Source organism: Heptranchias perlo, chromosome 21, assembly GCF_035084215.1.
Source record: "Heptranchias perlo isolate sHepPer1 chromosome 21, sHepPer1.hap1, whole genome shotgun sequence".
Classification (NCBI taxonomy): Eukaryota; Metazoa; Chordata; class Chondrichthyes; order Hexanchiformes; family Hexanchidae; genus Heptranchias; species Heptranchias perlo.
The window spans coordinates 4,052,872-4,070,371 of record NC_090345.1 but is presented as its reverse complement, the minus strand read 5'-3'; the positions used below and the strand labels follow the sequence as shown (position 1 = coordinate 4,070,371).

The 17,500-nt window shown below is 48.8% G+C and overlaps 1 protein-coding gene across 4 annotated transcripts in view; it reads right to left on the bottom strand.

Moving 5' to 3' along the window:
• The window catches only part of ldb1a (LIM domain binding 1a), a 64,855-nt gene that overhangs the window by 22,486 nt on the left and 24,869 nt on the right, over positions 1-17,500 (bottom strand). For all 4 annotated transcript variants that reach the window (XM_068001992.1, XM_068001991.1, XM_068001989.1 and 1 more), the window contains one exon: positions 8,016-8,118. In XM_068001992.1, coding sequence (XP_067858093.1) covers positions 8,016-8,118 — 103 coding nt within the window. The remainder of the gene's footprint in view (positions 1-8,015; positions 8,119-17,500) is intronic.

Sequence of the window (17,500 nt, the reverse complement as noted above, 5' to 3'; positions counted from 1 at the left end):
TACCCTCCTTGGGGGAGCTGGGTAGGGTCTCTTTGGGGTCGACAGTGGGTCCAAACCACACGCCTGCTGATGGAAGTTCGGAAACTTTAGGGACAGGGTGACTGAGCAGTTGAACAAATACGAGCTGAGCAGAGAGAGCCAGTATCGATTTATAAACGGTGAGTCATGTCTAACCAACCTAGCTGAATTTTTTGAGGAGGTAACAAACTTGTGAGATAAGGGAGGGTCCATGGATGTCATTTATAAGGACTTCCAGAAGGCATTCGATAACGTTTCACATAAGAGAACGGTTTTGACAGCGTAAATAAGGAGAAACTGTTTCCAGTGGTAGAAAGGTCGGTAACCAGGGGACACAGATTTAAGGTGATCGGCAAAAGAGCCAGAGGCGACATGAGGAAACATTTTTTAGGGAGCGAGTTCTGATCTGGAATGCGCTGCCTGAAAGGGCGGTGGAAGCAGATTCAGCAGTAACTTTCAAAAGGGAATTGGATAAATTCTTGAAGGGAAAAAAATTACAGGGCTATGGGGAAAGAGCAGGGGAATGGGACTAATTGGATAGCTCTTTCAAAGAGCCAGCACAGGCACGATGGGCTGAATGGCCTCCTCCTGTGCTGTACCTACTATGATACTATGAAGTGTGAGGTTTTACATTTTGGTAGGAAGAATAAGGAGGCCACAAACTGCTTGGATAATAAGAGTCTAAATGGGGTAGAGGAGCAGAGGGATCTGGGGATACAGATACACAAATCACTACAAGTAGCGACACAGGTTAATAAGACCATAAAAAGGCAAACCAAGCACTGGGGTTCATTTCTAGAGGGATAGAATTGAAAAGCAGAGAAGTTACATTAAACTTGTGTGGAACCTTGGTTAGACCACACTTGGAGCACTGGGCACAGGTCTGGACTCCATATTGTAAAAAGGATAGAGAGGCACTGGAGAGGGTGCAAAGAAGATTTACTAAGATGATACCAGAACTGAGAGGTTACAACTATCAGGAAAGATTGAACAGGCTGGGGCTCTTTTCTCTAGAAAACAAAACACAGGGATAACCTGATCGAGGTCTTTAAGATTACGAAAGGGTTTGATAGGGTAGACGTAGAGAAGATGTTTCCACTTGTGGGGGAGACCAGAACTAGGGGCCATAAATATAAGATAATCACTAATAAATCCAATAGGGAATTCAGGAGAAACTTCTTTACCCAGAGAGTGGTGAGAATGTGGAACTCACTACCACAAGAACTAGTTGAGGCGAAGAGTGTAGATGCATTTAAGGGGAAGCTGAATAAACGCATGAGGGAGAAAGGAATAGAAGGATATGTCGATAGGGTGAGATGAAGTAGGGAGGGAGGAGGCTCGTGTGGAGCATAAACATGGCATGGACCTGTTGGGTCGAACGGCCTGTTTCGGTGCTGTGCATTTTATGTAACAAAAATGCGAGCACATGGAATTGGAGACAACCTATTGACACGGGTAGGGAATTGGTTCGGAGATAGGAGACAGAGAGCAGTGATAATGGGTATCTACTCCAGTTGGCAGGATGTGAGTAGTGGTGTCCCCAGGGATCTGTACTGGGGCCTCAGCTTTTCACTATATTTATAAATGACTTGGATGAAGGAACAGCTGTATATCTAAGTTTGCTGATGACACCAAGTTAGGTGACACAGTAAATGGTGTAGAATCATGGAATCGTAGAATGATGCAGCATAGAAGGAGGCCGTTCGGCCCATCGTGCCTGTATCGGCTCTTTAGTAGAACTATCCAATTAATCCCACTCCCCCCACGAGCTGCTCTTTCCCCATAGCCCTGAAAATTTTTTCCCTTTTGAAAGTTATTATTGAATCTGCTTCCACCGCCCTTTCAGGCAGCACATTTCAGATCAGAACAACCCGCTGCGTAAAAAAAATTTCCTCATGCGCCTCTGGTTCTTTTGCCAATTATCTTAAATCTGTGGAAACAGTTTCTCCTTTTTTAGTCTATCAAAACCATTCATGATTTTGAACACCTCTATTAAATCTCCCCTTAACCTTCTCTGCTCTAAGGAGAACAACCCCAGCTTCTCCAGTCTCTCCACATAAATGAAGTCCCTCATCCCTGGTACCATTCTAGTAAATCTCTTCTGCACCCTCTCTAAGGCCTTGACATCCTTCCTAGAGTGTGGTGCCCAGAATTGGACACAATACTCCAGCTGAGGCCTAACCAGTGATTTATAAAGGTTTAGCATAACTTCCTTGCTTTTGTCCCCAATGCCTCTATTTATAAAGCTCAGGATCCCATATTCTATTTTTAACAGCATTCTCAACTTGTCCTGCCTTCAAAGATTTGTGTACATACAGCCCCAGGTCTCTCTGTTCCTGCGCCCCCTTTAAAATTATACCATTTAGTTTATTTTGCCTCTCCTCATTCTTCCTACCAAAATGTATCACTTCACACTTCTCTGTGTTAAATTCTATCTGCCATGTGTCTGCCCATTTCACCAGTCTGTCTCTGTCCTCCTGAAGTCTGTTACTATTCTCCACATTGTTTACTACATTCCTGAATTTCATGTCATCTGCAAACTTTGAAATTATACCCTCTATACCCAAGTCCAGGTCATTAATATATATCAAAAAGAGCAGTGGTCCTAATACTGACCGTTGGGGAACACCACTGTATACTTCCCTCCAGTCTGAAAAACAACCGTTCACCCTTAGCCAATTTCATATCCACGCTGCCACTGTCACTTTAATCCCAGTGGCTTTAATTTTTCTAACAAGTCTATTATGTGGCACTTTATCAAACGCCTTTTGAAAGTCCATATACACAACATCAACTGCACTACCCTCATCAATGGGAGCAGAGAGTAGCAAATGGATATTAATAGATTCAGTGAGTGGGAAAAACTGTGGCAGATGGATTTCAACGTGGGGAAGTGTGAGATAATCCACTTTGGACCCAAGAAAGATAAATCAGGGTATTTTCTAAATGGTGAGAAGTTATGGTCAGATGTATTGACACTATTTCTACATTGGGGCTGCACTATTCCTACATGCCTGTTGGTGGCGCTGCTGCAAATTCCAGAACTGCAGTACCACAAAATGCCGGCAGGTGGCGCCACTTCACAGCCGTGTTGCCGGGTCAGCAGCACCGCCATCAGGCACGCTGTGGTATTGCAGCTCATTGCAAATGGTTTTAAATCCTGAAAAGGTCAGACTTAATGTCCCTTTGTATAGAAATGTACAGAAAATTATTTTATGAAACACGTTAATTTGGAAAGCGGGCCAAGAGTATCCAGGATTAGGTTCACATAGATTCTAAAACAGCCCCACATGTTTTGTACACTCCAGTCCCAGGCTGAATGAAACACTGTGAGCAAACCATTCCCAGGGCTTTGCTTAAATCTGTCAATCACCAACTATATCACAGCAGGCCTCATTGGCTCGCTCTGACTTTTAGAATGGAAGGGAGCTTTAACCTGGACTTTGCTCAGTCAGCAGATCTCCGCAGGGCAGTGGGACAAGTCCTACAATTGGTCCGAGTGTCCACTAGACTACGGAGGAAAGACGTCAGCCAGGGGTTCCTCTCTGGAATGTCATCCAATGACGCCCTCTAATGGAAAGCGCAAGTGTGTGAACATTGGGTGCCGACAGTCAGGCTTGGCTGCGATGTCCCACACAGTCAAATAGCCCGAGGACACTCTTCGTCTGGGCTCTTTAATGAGGAATGGATGAGCTTGTGACTGTGGAACTGTATCACAGCACCAGTAACTGCAATCGGAAGAGAGGGCCAAAATTGGCCAAAAATATAAATATATACAGCACCAGATACCTGGGATTGATTACAGGCTGTGCTCTGTGTGAAGGCCCCAATTTATTCATATAGCAGGTGGCAATAGGAAGCAGTTAGAGACACGTGCTTTGACACTGGACTGTAGTTCTCAGATTTCGAATCCTTCTTGGGGACTGGAATGAGTTTCCACTCAGAAGAGACATAACTAGTGGAAATTCAGGATCCAGCAGAACCGTGAGTTTCCTGGGGGTTTTGATAACCTGAGCACCAATTCCATTAACGGCAGCAGCTTTTGCATAGACCTTTAACACGCTGAATGCGTTACTCCCCTCAGTGCAACTCTTGGCTCCTCACCATAGATTTCAGATGTTCAAATGTGTTTGAGTGGTTTATATAAAGAATAACGGATACTTGAGACAGGAGCGAGTTACAGGCTGGAATCTAATCGAGGGGTTCGGGGTGGTTTATATATAGAATAACAGATACCCGGGAGTGAGTTACAGGCTGGAATCTAATCGAGGGGTTTGGGGGGTTTATATATAGAATAACGATACCCGGGAGTGAGTTACAGACTGGAATCTAATCGAGGGGTTTGGGGGGTTTATATATAGAATAACAGATACCCGGGAGTGAGTTACAGGCTGGAATCTAATCGAGGGGTTCGGGTGGTTTATATATAGAATAACAGATACCCGGGAGTGAGTTACTGGCTGGAATCTAATCGAGGGGTTCGGGGGGTTTATATATAGAATAACAGATACCCGGGAGTGAGTTACTGGCTAGAATCTAATCGAGGGGTTCGGGGTGTTTATATATAGAATAACAGATACCCGGGAGTGAGTTACAGGCTGGAATCTAATCGAGGGGTTCGGGGGGTTTATATATAGAATAACAGATACCCGGGAGTGAGTTACAGGCTGGAATCTAATCGAGGAGTTCGGGTGGTTTATATATAGAATAACAGATACCCAGGAGTGAGTTACAGGCTGAAATCTAATCGAGGGGTTCGGGGTGGTTTATATATAGAATAACAGATACCCGGGAGTGAGTTACAGACTGGAATCTAATCGAGGGGTTCGGGTGGTTTATATATAGAATAACGGATACCCAGGAGTGAGTTACAGGCTGGAATCTAATCGAGGGGTTCGGGTGGTTTATATATAGAATAACAGATACCCAGGAGTGAGTTACAGGCTGGAATCTAATCGAGGGGTTCGGGGGGTTTATATATAGAATAACAGATACCCGGGAGTAGGTTACTGGCTGGAATCTAATCGAGGGGTTCGGGGGGTTTATATATAGAATAACAGATACCCGGGAGTGAGTTACAGGTTGGAATCTAATCGAGGGGTTCGGGGGGTTTATATATAGAATAACAAATACCCGGGAGTGAGTTACAGACTGGAATCAAATCGAGGGGTTCGGGGGGTTTATATATAGAATAACAGATACCCGGGAGTGAGTTACAGGTTGGAATCTAATCGAGGGGTTCGGGGGGTTTATATATAGAATAACAAATACCCGGGAGTGAGTTACAGGCTGGAATCTAATCGAGGGGTTCGGGGGGTTTATATATAGAATAACGGATACCCGGGAGTGAGTTACAGACTGGAATCTAACCCATATCACTGCACTGGCACTCCATACCCCTCTTTTTCTCATTCCCTCTGACTCGGACGTACCCCATCACCAAGATGACTTGAATTCAGTACCTGGTGAGCTACACCGATTAGTAAAATCCCAGATTCGGTTCCTGGTCGGTGCTAAATTGGGAGTACTGCACTGTCAGAAGTGCCGTCTTTCAGATGAGACTTTAAACTGAGGGCCCGTCTGCCCTCTTAGGTGGACGTAAAATATCTGGAGTGATCTAGAGGGTCACTATTTGAAGAGCAGGGGGTTTCTCCCCAATGTCCTGGCCAATATTTATCTCTCAACCAATATCACTAAAACATATGACCTGGTCATTATCCCATTGCTGTTTGTGGGATCTTGCTGTGCACAAATTGGCTGCCAGGTTTCCTGCATTACAAAAGTGAGTACACTTGAAAAGTACTTCATTGGCTGTAAAGCGCTTTGGGGCGTCCTGCGGTTGTGTAAGGTGCTATATAAATGCAAGTTCTCTCTTTAAGTTAGCCGATCTCAGCCAGGGCAGCAGTAGTGGTGCTACAATTGCTCTCAGTGCCTCACTGGGGTTAGGGAGGGGGACAAGTCGACCGACTGGAGTGCAGGCCCTTTACCTTCCTCAGTCCCCATATTCCTGCTCCTGATCGCTATCCGGTGACTCCAACTGCAGGGGTCAGCCGAGGACAGGAGCGGACTTGGCTACAATTCCCCCCTCGGTTAAATAGCCTGTTGATAGTCACAGCCCAGGCTTACACACGAACGATGGCCAGTTGGGCGAGGTATCGGGGTGGGAGGGCTGAGAGGGGGAGCAGTGGAACTTAACCCAAGCCAAACACCTTCAAGTGAGAAAATTATTGGGGAGAACAAAACAAGCCTGCAGCTCCCTGGCGGATCGTGATAACGCAAATCACAAATTTAAAGGGAAGTTATGGCTCGCTCTCCTCTGTTGAAACGCGAGTTTTCCACCTCTGAGACCTGGGCACACTAGCCTCGTACCACTGGGCCCCGAACCAGCAGAAACACAACAGCCTCGAGTGTCTGGAACATTTCCACCTGTTTTCCAGTGGGAACGAACATTCGGAACAAAACAGCCAGTCTTTATTTCCCGGCGGTGTTCAATTACCTCAGGAGGCTGATTCCCAACTCTCCGACTTTCCCTCCCGCCCCGAGTGAAAATGGGTTTCCTCGGATTGCCGATCCCAGAACCGTGCTGAAATCAGGAATTCCCTACGTGTGAAAAGGCACACAGGTGACCCTGGCTGGCACAGTCTGTCTCAGGACAGCTTTACCACCAAAAATAAGTAGCCCTTCCCCCCACCACCTGTGACTCAGTAGGGGAATGATTAAGACAACCAGGAAGGTCAAGGTTCATACCCCCTGCCCTTCGAAATACGGACACACAAAAATCAGACCAGATTCCTACTGCTGAGTTTATCCCTGGTGAAAGTACATGCAAGCATAGATCAGGTGAGCACAGCATCAGGCTCGTCTGTGCTGCCTCTCACAGTCAAATATTCCGCTGACACTTCCTGTCCAGGCTCACCCATGAACAATGGCCACTTGTGAGAGGTACAGTGAGAGTCAATGTCTGTGGGACCCGTACCCCAGTGAGAGTCAGTGTCTGTGGGACCCGTACCCCAGTGAGAGTCAGTGTCTGTAGAACCCGTACCCCAGTGAGAGTCAGTGTCTGTGGGACCCGTACCCCAGTGAGAGTCAGTGTCTGTGGAATCCGTACCCCAGTGAGAGTCAGTGTCTGTGGAGCCTGTACCCCAGGGAAAGTCAGTGTCTGTGGGACCCGTACCCCAGTGAGAGTCAGTGTCTGTGGAACCCGTACCCCAGTGAGAGTCAGTGTCTGTGGGACCCGTACCCCAGTGAGAGTCGGTGTCTGTGGGACCTGTACCCCAGTGAGAGTCAGTGTCTGTGGAACCCGTACCCCAGTGAGAGTCAGTGTCTGTGGAACCTGTACCCCAGTGAGAGTCAGTGTCTGTGGAGCCTGTACCCCAGTGAGAGTCAGTGTCTGTGGAACCTGTACCCCAGTGAGAGTCAGTGTCTGTGGAACCTGTACCCCAGTGAGAGTCAGTGTCTGTGGGACCCGTACCCCAGTGAGAGTCGGTGTCTGTGGGACCCGTACCCCAGTGAGAGTCAGTGTCTGTGGAACCTGTACCCCAGTGAGAGTCAGTGTCTGTGGGACCCGTACCCCAGTGAGAGTCGGTGTCTGTGGGACCCGTACCCCAGTGAGAGTCGGTGTCTGTGGGACCCGTACCCCAGTGAGAGTCAGTGTCTGTGGAACCTGTACCCCAGTGAGAGTCAGTGTCTGTGGAACCTGTACCCCAGTGAGAGTCAGTGTCTGTGGAACCTGTACCCCAAGGACAGTCAGTGCCTTCGGGCGAGGAGGGCAAAATAAACAGTACCTTGAAAGTTTCTAGATTCATAAAGACAGTGCTTGGGTTATGGTGAGGGCTGTTTGGTCAGATTCAGGGGCTGGTTGAGGCCCCCGGGGGAGAACTCTGAACGACAGTGGGCAGAGTCGAGAGCATCCACTGCAGTGACTGGTTTTAGAAGGAAGAAAGCACAGCCGGGCGGAGATCTGTCCCCAAGGGGAATCCTCTGGCTGACACACTTACCCGACATCGCGATCCAGCATGCTGCCCGGGTGGTAGGGGGGGAAGGCGTTGCCGTTAGGGGGCTCCTTCGGCGAGTACAGTTTGAACGACTTAGACGAACACCCTGGAACATGAGGAGAGATAAACATGAATACAGACGTGGATATATGAACACACGTGAACTGCTGCACAGGAAACAGACTGCATTCTTAGCCAACGCCTCCCATTCCCACGTCTGAGTCACCAGTTATTTAAGTTGGACTTCACCCCTCGGTCGAATAGCGCCCATCTGTATCGTGAGGTCAGTTGTGTTCATTTGTCAAACATCACTAGCACAAGGGGCAATTGGAGCTAAGTGAGTCACGACATTTAAGAGGAATTAGGGGAAATATTAAAGGGGACAAAGAAATGGGATTGAGGTAGATAGTCCTGGTGTGGGGCCAGGACTGGTACAATGGGCTGAATGGCCTCTATCTGTGCTGTCATTTTTATTTGTTCTTGGGCTGTGGCTGACAGTATTTATTGCCCATCCCTAGAAAGATCTATTGGCCTTGGAGAGGCGCAGACTCACTAGAATGATGTCAGGACTCAAAAGGTTAAATTATGAGAAAAGGTTGCATAAACTTGGTTTGTATTCCCTTGACTTTAGAAGGTTATGGGATGATGTAATCAAGATGTTTAAAATGATAAAGGGATTCGATAGGGTTGTTGGAGAGAAACTATTTCCCCTGCTGGAGGAATCCAGAACCTTAAAATTAGAGCCAGAACATTCAGGGGTAAAATCAGGAAGAAAGTTTTCACACAAAGGGTCGTGGAAATGTTAAATTCTCTCCCCCATAAGGCTGTGGATGCTCAGCCAATTGGAGCTTTCAAGGCTGAGATAGAAATGTATTAGATATGGAGCAAAGGCGGGTAAATGGAGTTGAGGTACAGATCAAACTGAATGGTGGAGCAGGCTCGAGGGGCTGAATGGCCTCCTCCTGTTTCTACTGTTCCTTTGATGGCACCATGGGAAAACACAGCAAAGTGGTACTGGGTCCTACAGTCCAGGGGGTCACAGGTTCCAATACTGTGCTCACTCAGTGTCACCTGCAAACTTGGACAAATAACTCTCAATTCCTTCATCCAAGTCATTAATATAAATGGTGAAAATCTGAGGTCCCAGTACAGGTCCCTGGGGACCACCTCTTGCCCCATCCCATCAATCAGAGAACGAACCCTTTATCCCTGTTTTCTGCCTCCTATCTCCCAACCAATTACTGACCCACATCACATGTTTACCTCCAATTAATGTGCTTTTCTTTTTGATAATAATCTCTTTTACGGAACCTTAGCAAATGGCTTCTGGAAGTCCATATAGACAACATCCACGGACCGCCCCTACACTCCGTGCTCGTCATCTCCTCAAAACCCTGGAAAAGCGGAGCAGTGTCACGCTGCCTCAGAATCATGTGCGACAGACTCACCTATGGCTATATTATCACACCCTTTCACCCAGCCACTGTCAACAATGATCAACCAAGATTGTTTTCACATTCTGAGACACGTAGAAGCGAGAGAGAATGACAGACCCATTAAACAGGTCCTGGAGCCAAACGAAATTCCTGACCTGCAAGATCATATATATCAGCAAAATGTCCTTCGTATTTTACACCCACCAAAAAGCACACCCATGGGTTAGATACAGAGTAAAGCTCCTTATACCCAGTCCCATCAAACACTCCAGGGCAGGTACAGCACGGGTTAGATACAGAGTAAAGCTCCCTCTACACTGTCCCATCAAACACTCCCAGGGCAGGTACAGCACGGGTTAGATACAGAGTAAAGCTCCCTCTACATTGTCCCATCAAACACTCCCAGGGCAGGTACAGCACAGGTTAGATACAGAGTAAAGCTCCCTCTACACTGTCCCATCAAACACTCCTAGGGCAGGTACAGCACGGGTTAGATACAGAGTAAAGCTCCCTCTACATTGTCCCATCAAACACTCCCAGGGCAGGTACAGCACAGGTTAGATACAGAGTAAAGCTCCCTCTACACTGTCCCATCAAACACTCCCAGGGCAGGTACAGCATGGGTTAGATACAGAGTAAAGCTCCCTCTACACTGTCCCATCAAACACTCCCAGGGCAGGTACAGCACGGGTTAGATACAGAGTAAAGCTCCCTCTACACTGTCCCATCAAACACTCCCGGGGCAGGTACAGCACAGGTTAGATACAGAGTAAAGCTTCCTCTACACTGTCCCATCAAACACTCCCAGGGCAGGTACAGCATGGGTTAGATACAGAGTAAAGCTCCTTCTACTCTGTCCCATCAAACACTCCCAGGGCAGGTACAGCACGGGTTAGATACAGAGTAAAGCTCCCTCTACTTTACTCTACTAACCTCAGAAAAGGATTTCTTGTTTAACCAGTGTGACATTCTCCCATTTCCATATCCGTTAACTGTATGACCCTCTGAGGTAGCCTGCCACTGTTAGTTTGGTGGCAAACTATGAACAAGCGAAGCTAAAAGTGCCAAGTGGATGCTCATCCTCAGCCTCCTCCTGAGGTCCCCACCTTTATGGATACCGGTGCTCAACCAATTCAGTTCACACCATGTTACATTAGGAAGCGGCTTAGGACACTGAACACAGCGAAGGATACGGGCCCCAATAACAACCAGGTGTAGTGAAGATTGGCACACCAGAACTAATTGCCCCAAGCCAAGCTGTTCCAGTGCAGCTATGACACTGCCATCTACCTGATAATGTGGATGATTGCCCAGGTGTGTCCTAGTCACAAAATACAGGATGAATGTAATCTGGCCCATTAAAAGAAAACAAAGACTTGCATTTATATAGCGCCTTTCACAACCTCAGGATGTCCCAGAGCTTCACAGCCAATTAAATATTTTTTGAAGTGTAGTCACTGCTGTAATGTAGGAAATGTGGCAGCCAATTTGCACACAGCAAGATCCCACAAACAGCAATGTGATAACGACCAGATAATCTGTTTTAGTGATGTTGGTTGGGGGATAAATATTGGCCCCAGGACACTGGGGAGAACTCCCCTGCTCTTCATCAAAATAATGGCTGTGGGATCTTTTACTTCCACCTGAGAGGGGCCTTGGTATAATGTCTCATCTGAAAGACGGCATCTCTGACAGTGCAGCACTCCCTCAGTACTGCACTGGAGTGTCAGCCTAGATTATGTGCTCAAGTCTCTGGAGTGGGACTTGGACACACGACCTTCTCACTCAGAGGGGAGCGTACTGCTCACTGAGCTACGGCTTTAGCAAGTACATTGTGTGCAGCTAAAAAAACAATGTACCTCGATGGTGCTGGGTCTGCCAAAGGGAATCACCTACCAAAAGACTCATTCAGCCATCTGTACCTCTCCCAGGTGTCCATTATTCAACTGCCAGCCTTGCTGGTTGGCTGGTCAGCTGTGGTGGGCATTATAATGGAGGGCAATCCTATCCTCACCCAATTTCAGTGGGGATTGTTGCATTGTAATCAGGAGTGGGAAATCCTGGATGGCGTGGCTGACACACAGGGCCTGTGGCTGACTGTAGGGTCTTTATTGCTGCCTGACTCAGATCCGCTAATTCAGTGCCCACCGGGGATCAAATCTGCGACCTACGTAGCCCAGTGACGGAGACTTGTTACACCTTGCAACACCTTGCAGGTCTCCAGTGCCTTCAACGTAGGCGCTTCTCAGGAACGTAATCGGACAAAAACTGACACCGAGCCAAAGAAGGAGGCATTAGGGCAGGTGACCCAATGCTTGGTCAAAGAGGTAGGTTTTAAGGAGCGTCTTAAAGGAGGAGAGAGAGGTGGAGAGGTTTAGGGAGGGAATTCCGGAGCTTAGGGCCCAGGCAGCTGAAGGCACGGCCGCCAATGGTGGAGCGAAGGAAGTGGAGGACGGACAAGAGGCCAGAACTGGAGGAGCGCAGAGATCTCGGAGGGTTGAAGGGCTGGAGGAGGTTACAGAGATAGGGAGGGGGCGAGGCCCTGGAGGGATTTGAACACGAGGCGCTCGAGGTAACAGCGGTTTAATTTGCTTTTAGTTCTTTATAAACACAACAGCAGAGATTTTCACTGCCCCAAAAGGAGAAACTCCTTATAGAATTATAGAAAGGTTACAACGCAGAAGGAGGCCATTCGGCCATATCGAGTCTGTGCCGGCTCTTCGCAAGAGCAATCCAGCTAGTCCCACTCCCCCGCCCTTTCCCCGTAGCCCTGCAATTTTTTTCATTTCATGTACTTATCCAGTTCCCTTTTGAAGGCCATGATTGAATCTGCCTCCACCACCCCCTCAGGCAGTGCATTCCATATCATAACCACTCGCTGTGTAAAAAAGTTTTTTCTCATGTCACCTTTGGTTCTTTTGCCAATCACCTTAAATCCATGTCCTCTGGTTCTTGACCCTTCCGCCAATGGGAACAGTTTCTCTCTATCTACTCTGTCTAGACCCTTCATGATTTTGAATACCTCTATCAAATCTCCTCTCAACCGTCTCTGTTTCAAGGAGAACAATCCCAGCTTCTCCAGTCTATCCACGTAACTAAAGTCCCTCATCCCTGGAATCATTCTAGTAAATCTCTTCTGCACCCTCTCTAAGGCCTTCACATCTTTCCTAAAGTGCGGTGCCCAGAACTGGACACAATACTCCAGTTTTTTAACAGCTTTCTCAACCTGCCCTGCCACCTACAACGATTTGTGCACATATATCCCCAGATCTCTCTGTTCCTGAACCCTTTTAGAGTTGTGCCCTCTAGTTTATATTGCCTCTCCTCGTTCTTCCTACCGAAATGTATCACTTCACATTTTTCTGAGTTAAATTTCATCTGCCATGTGTCTGCCCATTCCACCAGCCTGTCTATATCCTCTTGAAGTCTATCACTATCCTCCTCACTGTTTACTACACTTCCAAGTTTTGTGTCATCTGCAAATTTTGAAATTGTGCCCTGTACACCCAAGTCCAAGTCATTAATATATATCAAGAAAAGCATTGGTCCCAGCACCGACCCCTGGGGAACACCACTGTACACCTCCCTCCAGTCCGAAAAACAACCGTTCACCACTGCTCTCTGTTTCCTGTTACTTAGCCAATTTTGCTACTGCCCCTTTTATTCCACGGGCTTCAATCTTGATGACAAGCCTATTGTGCGGCACTTTATCAAACGACTTTTGAAAGTCCATATACACCACATCAACCGCATTGCCCTTATCTACCCTCTCTGTTACCTCATCAAAAAACTCTATCAATTTAAACACGATTTGTCTTTAACAAATCCGTGCTGGCTTTCCCTAATCAATCCACACTTGTCCAAGTGACTGTTAATTCTGTCCCAGATTATCATTTCTAAAAGTTTCCCCACCACCGAGGTTAAACTGACTGGCCTGTAGTTGCTGGGTTTATCCTTACACCCTTTTTTGAACAAGGGTGTAACATTTGCAATTCTCCAGTCCTCTGGCACCACCCCCGTATCGAAGGATGATTGGAAGATTATGGCCAGTACCTCCGCAATTTCCACCCTTACTTCCCTCAGCAACCTAGGATGCATCCCATCCGGACCGGGTGACTTATCTACTTTAAGTACAGCCAGCCTTTCTAGTACCTCCTCTTTATCAATTTTTAGCCCATCCAGTATCTCAACTATATCTTCCTTTACTGAGACCCTGGCAGCATCTTCTTCCTTGGTAAAGACAGATGCAAAGTACCTCGTCTATTAGTACCTCAGCCATCCCCTCTGCCTCCATGAGTAGATCGCCTTTATGGTCCATGATCAGCTCCATCCCTCCTCTTACTCCCCGTTTACTGTTTACATGCCTATAGAAGACTTTTGGATTCCCTTTTATGTTGGCCGCCAGTCTATTCTCATACTCTCTCTTTGCCCCTCTTATTTCCTTTTTCGTTTCCCCTCTGAACTTTCTATATTCAGCCTGGTTCTCACTTGTTTTATCAACCTGACATCTGTCATACGCCCCTTTTTCTGCTTCATCTTACTCTCTACCTCTTTTGTCATCCAGGGAGCTCTAGTTTTAGTTGCCCTATCTTTCTCCTGCGTGGGAATTTACCCAAACCATCTCCTCCTTAAAGGCCGCCCACTGTTCAATTACAGTTTTGCCTGCCAGTCTTTGATTCCAATTTACCCGGGCCAGATCCGTTCTCATCCCATTGAAATTGGCCCTCCTCCAATTGAGTATTTTTACTTTAGAGTGGCCCCTGTCCTTTTCCATAGCTATTCTAAACCTTATGATACTATGATCGCTGCTCCCTAAATGCTCCCCCACTGACACTTGCTCCACTTGGCCCGCCTCGTTCCCCAGAACCAAGTCCAGCAATGCCTCCTTCCTCGTTGGGCCGGAAACGTACTGGTCGAGAAAGTTCTCCTGAACACACTTCAAAAATTCCTCCCCCTCTGTGCCCGTTATATTATTATTGTTATCCCAGTCTATATTAGGATAGTTGAAGTCCCCCATTATCACTACTCTATGGCTTTTGCACCTCTCTGTAACTTCCCTGCAAAATGTTGCTCCTCTATATCCTTCCCACTAGTTGGTGACCTATAGAATACACCCAGTAGTGTAATGGCACCTCTCCCCCCCGCACCCCAACTCCGGCCGATGACATTTTCAAAGACCAGGAGCGCCAGGCCTTTTTAATGTGTAAATCGGGGTCCACAGAACATACTCAAGATCCCGGTCAGCACTTTGGGAGACAACTCGGCTCACGGTTCACCAAAGAGGTAATTTTTAAATTATTTTTGTGGGGTCGGGAGGAGGTGGGGGTTGCTCCATGGGCCCTACAAAAATAATGTGGACGCTGACGCTCCCGGCTTCCCCCCCCCCCCCTGCCGATTGCAACCTCCTCTGCCCACCCCCTCCCTCCCTCTCCTCCGGTCCTACCTTCCTGCAGGCCGCCTTGGCCCCCTGGCTGCCCGATAATGCTCCAGCCCCGGAGCTGGTGAGTTGCAGCAGGCGCATGTTTGGTTCCCGCAGCTCGCCAGCGATGGGGTGACGAGGCCGTGCCCTCAAAATGGCGGGATCGTGCGAAGGGGCCATCGACAGTTAGAATCTACTGTCGCGTGTGTCAGTACCCAAGATAGGAACAGGAGGAGGCCATTCAGCCCCTCGAGCCTGTTCCACCATTCAATTAGATCATGGCTGATCTGTATCTTAACTCCATTTACCCGCCTTGGTTCCCTATCCCTTAATCCCCTCACCCAACAAAAATCCATCAATCTCAGTTTTTAAATTTTCAATTGACCCCCAGCCTCAACAGCTTTTTTGGGGGAGAGAGTTCCAGATTCCCACTCCCCTTTGTGTGAAGTGCTTCCTGACACCACCCCTGAACGGCCTGGCTCTAATTTTAAGGTTCTGCCCCCTTGTTCTGGACTCCCCCCACCAGAGGAAATAGTTTCTCTCTATCGACCCTATTGAATCCTTTAATCATCTTAAATACCCCAATTAGATCACCCTTAATCTTCTATGTTCAAGGGAACACAATCCTAGTCTCTGAGACCTGTCCTCATAATTTAACCCTTTAAGCCCCACATTACACACAGTTCACCAGAGCTGGATTATTTTGTTCTTTACACCACGAGGTAGTTTTAAAATTATTTCACAAACACCAGCACACGGGAGAGTTGATGCTAAGCAGGGTGACAGTATGAAAGGAATGAAAAGATCTTTGAATCCTAAACATCCGCAGGACGTCCCAGCATCTCTGACAGCGAGAGAGGGCGAACGAACCTGCCCCGATAATATTTGTAAACCCAAAGAAATCACCATTATTTTACACAAGCAGATTTCAACACAGCTCAATCCCTGCCGGGCAGTTAAAGGGTTAAGACGCCTTTTTAGAAAGAAGAAGCGCAAAAGGGGAAAGTGGGCAAGACTGGGGCGTAGTGGGGGGGCAGGGAGCGGGGGAGGGGCGACAGGAGGGAGGGGGAGCAGGGAGGAGCGGGGGGGGGAGAGAAGGTGGGGACAGCAGGGGGTAGAGAAGGAGGGGAAGAGCAGTGGGGAGAACGGGGCGGGGGGAGAGTGGGGGGGAGACCGGGAGAGTGGGGGGGAAGACCGGGAGAGTGGGGGGGGAGGCGGGGTGACGGGAGGCGGGGGGGGGGGGGAGAGTAGGAAGGCGGGGGTGGCAGGGGGAGCGGCGGGGGGGGAGAGAAGGGGAAGAGCAGGGGGGTAGAGAAGGAGGGAGAGTGGGAAGAGAGAGGGAGAGCGGGGGAGAGAGCAGGAGAGAGGGGGAGAGAGCAGGAGAGAGGGGAAGAGAGCAGTGTAGAGAGGAGGGGGGGAGGAGGGGGGAGCAGGGGGGAGCAGGAGGGGGGAGGAGGGGCGATGGGGGAGGCGGGGCAGCAGTGGGGAGCGGGGGTGGAGAGTAGGAAGGCGGGGAGCAGTAGCGGGGAGAGAAGGGGAAGAGCAGGAGGGTAGAGAAGGACGGAGAGCAGGGGGGAGAGCAGGAGGGGAGCGACAGGGAGGAGAGGGGCAGCAGGGCGGAGCGGGGGGGAGAGCAGGGTGGAGCAGGGAGGGAGAGCAGGGCGGAGCGGGGGGAGAGCAGGGCGGAGCGGGGGGAGAGCAGGGTGGAGCGGGGAGGGAGAGCAGGGTGGAGCAGGGAGGGAGAGCAGGGCGGAGCGGGGGGAGAGCAGGGCGGAGCAGGGGGAGAGCAGGGCGGAGCGGGGGGAGAGCAGGGTGGAGCAGGGAGGGAGAGCAGGGCGGAGCGGGGGGAGAGCAGGGCGGAGCAGGGGGAGAGCAGGGTGGAGCAGGGAGGGAGAGCAGGGCGGAGCGGGGGGAGAGCAGGGTGGAGCAGGGAGGGAGAGCAGGGCGGAGCGGGGGGAGAGCAGGGTGGAGCGGGGAGGTGGGGGGGTCGACAGAGGGAGGGAAGGGGGGAAAAATTGGCTCAAACTTAACTTGTGATGCCCAGCTTTACTCTCGACCTTTTCTAGATAAAATGATCTGCTCGATAACGCTTAACGATGCCTGTTTAACACATCACAGGAACCAACACCCCCTGTCCCATTTCTGTTCTGTGGTCTTATCACTGACAAGCTGTATGTTTCTAACTGGGCCTTGTTGAGAAAAAAAACCTTCTTCCTGTCAGGGAAGCAAAGCAGCTTCCCTCCCTCCACTCCCCTCCCTTTGTGTTCTTTATTTTTAAAAAAATAAATATATAACCAACTCCAAACAGCAACCAAAAGCAAAAAGACTTTCAAAAAACCCAGCAAAAGACATTGTAACAGCAGCAAGCCTCTTGCAGGCCTCTCTCCTTCACACTGAAACCAATCCCTTTCCCCACACCCACACCAAACAACGAGGAATCTCCTCAGCCCCAGGCCTCGGCTCGCTCGCTCTTTATGTGTCTCAGCAGCACTGTGGCGCCAAGTTAAAGCAAATAAAAGTGCAAAAAAAGAATGTGAGGAGCGATCACGCCCACAAGACTCTCACACACACACACAAAAAAAAACCGGCAACGAGAGACAGAACAAAAAAAAAAGGTGCTTTCTTTTTACCTA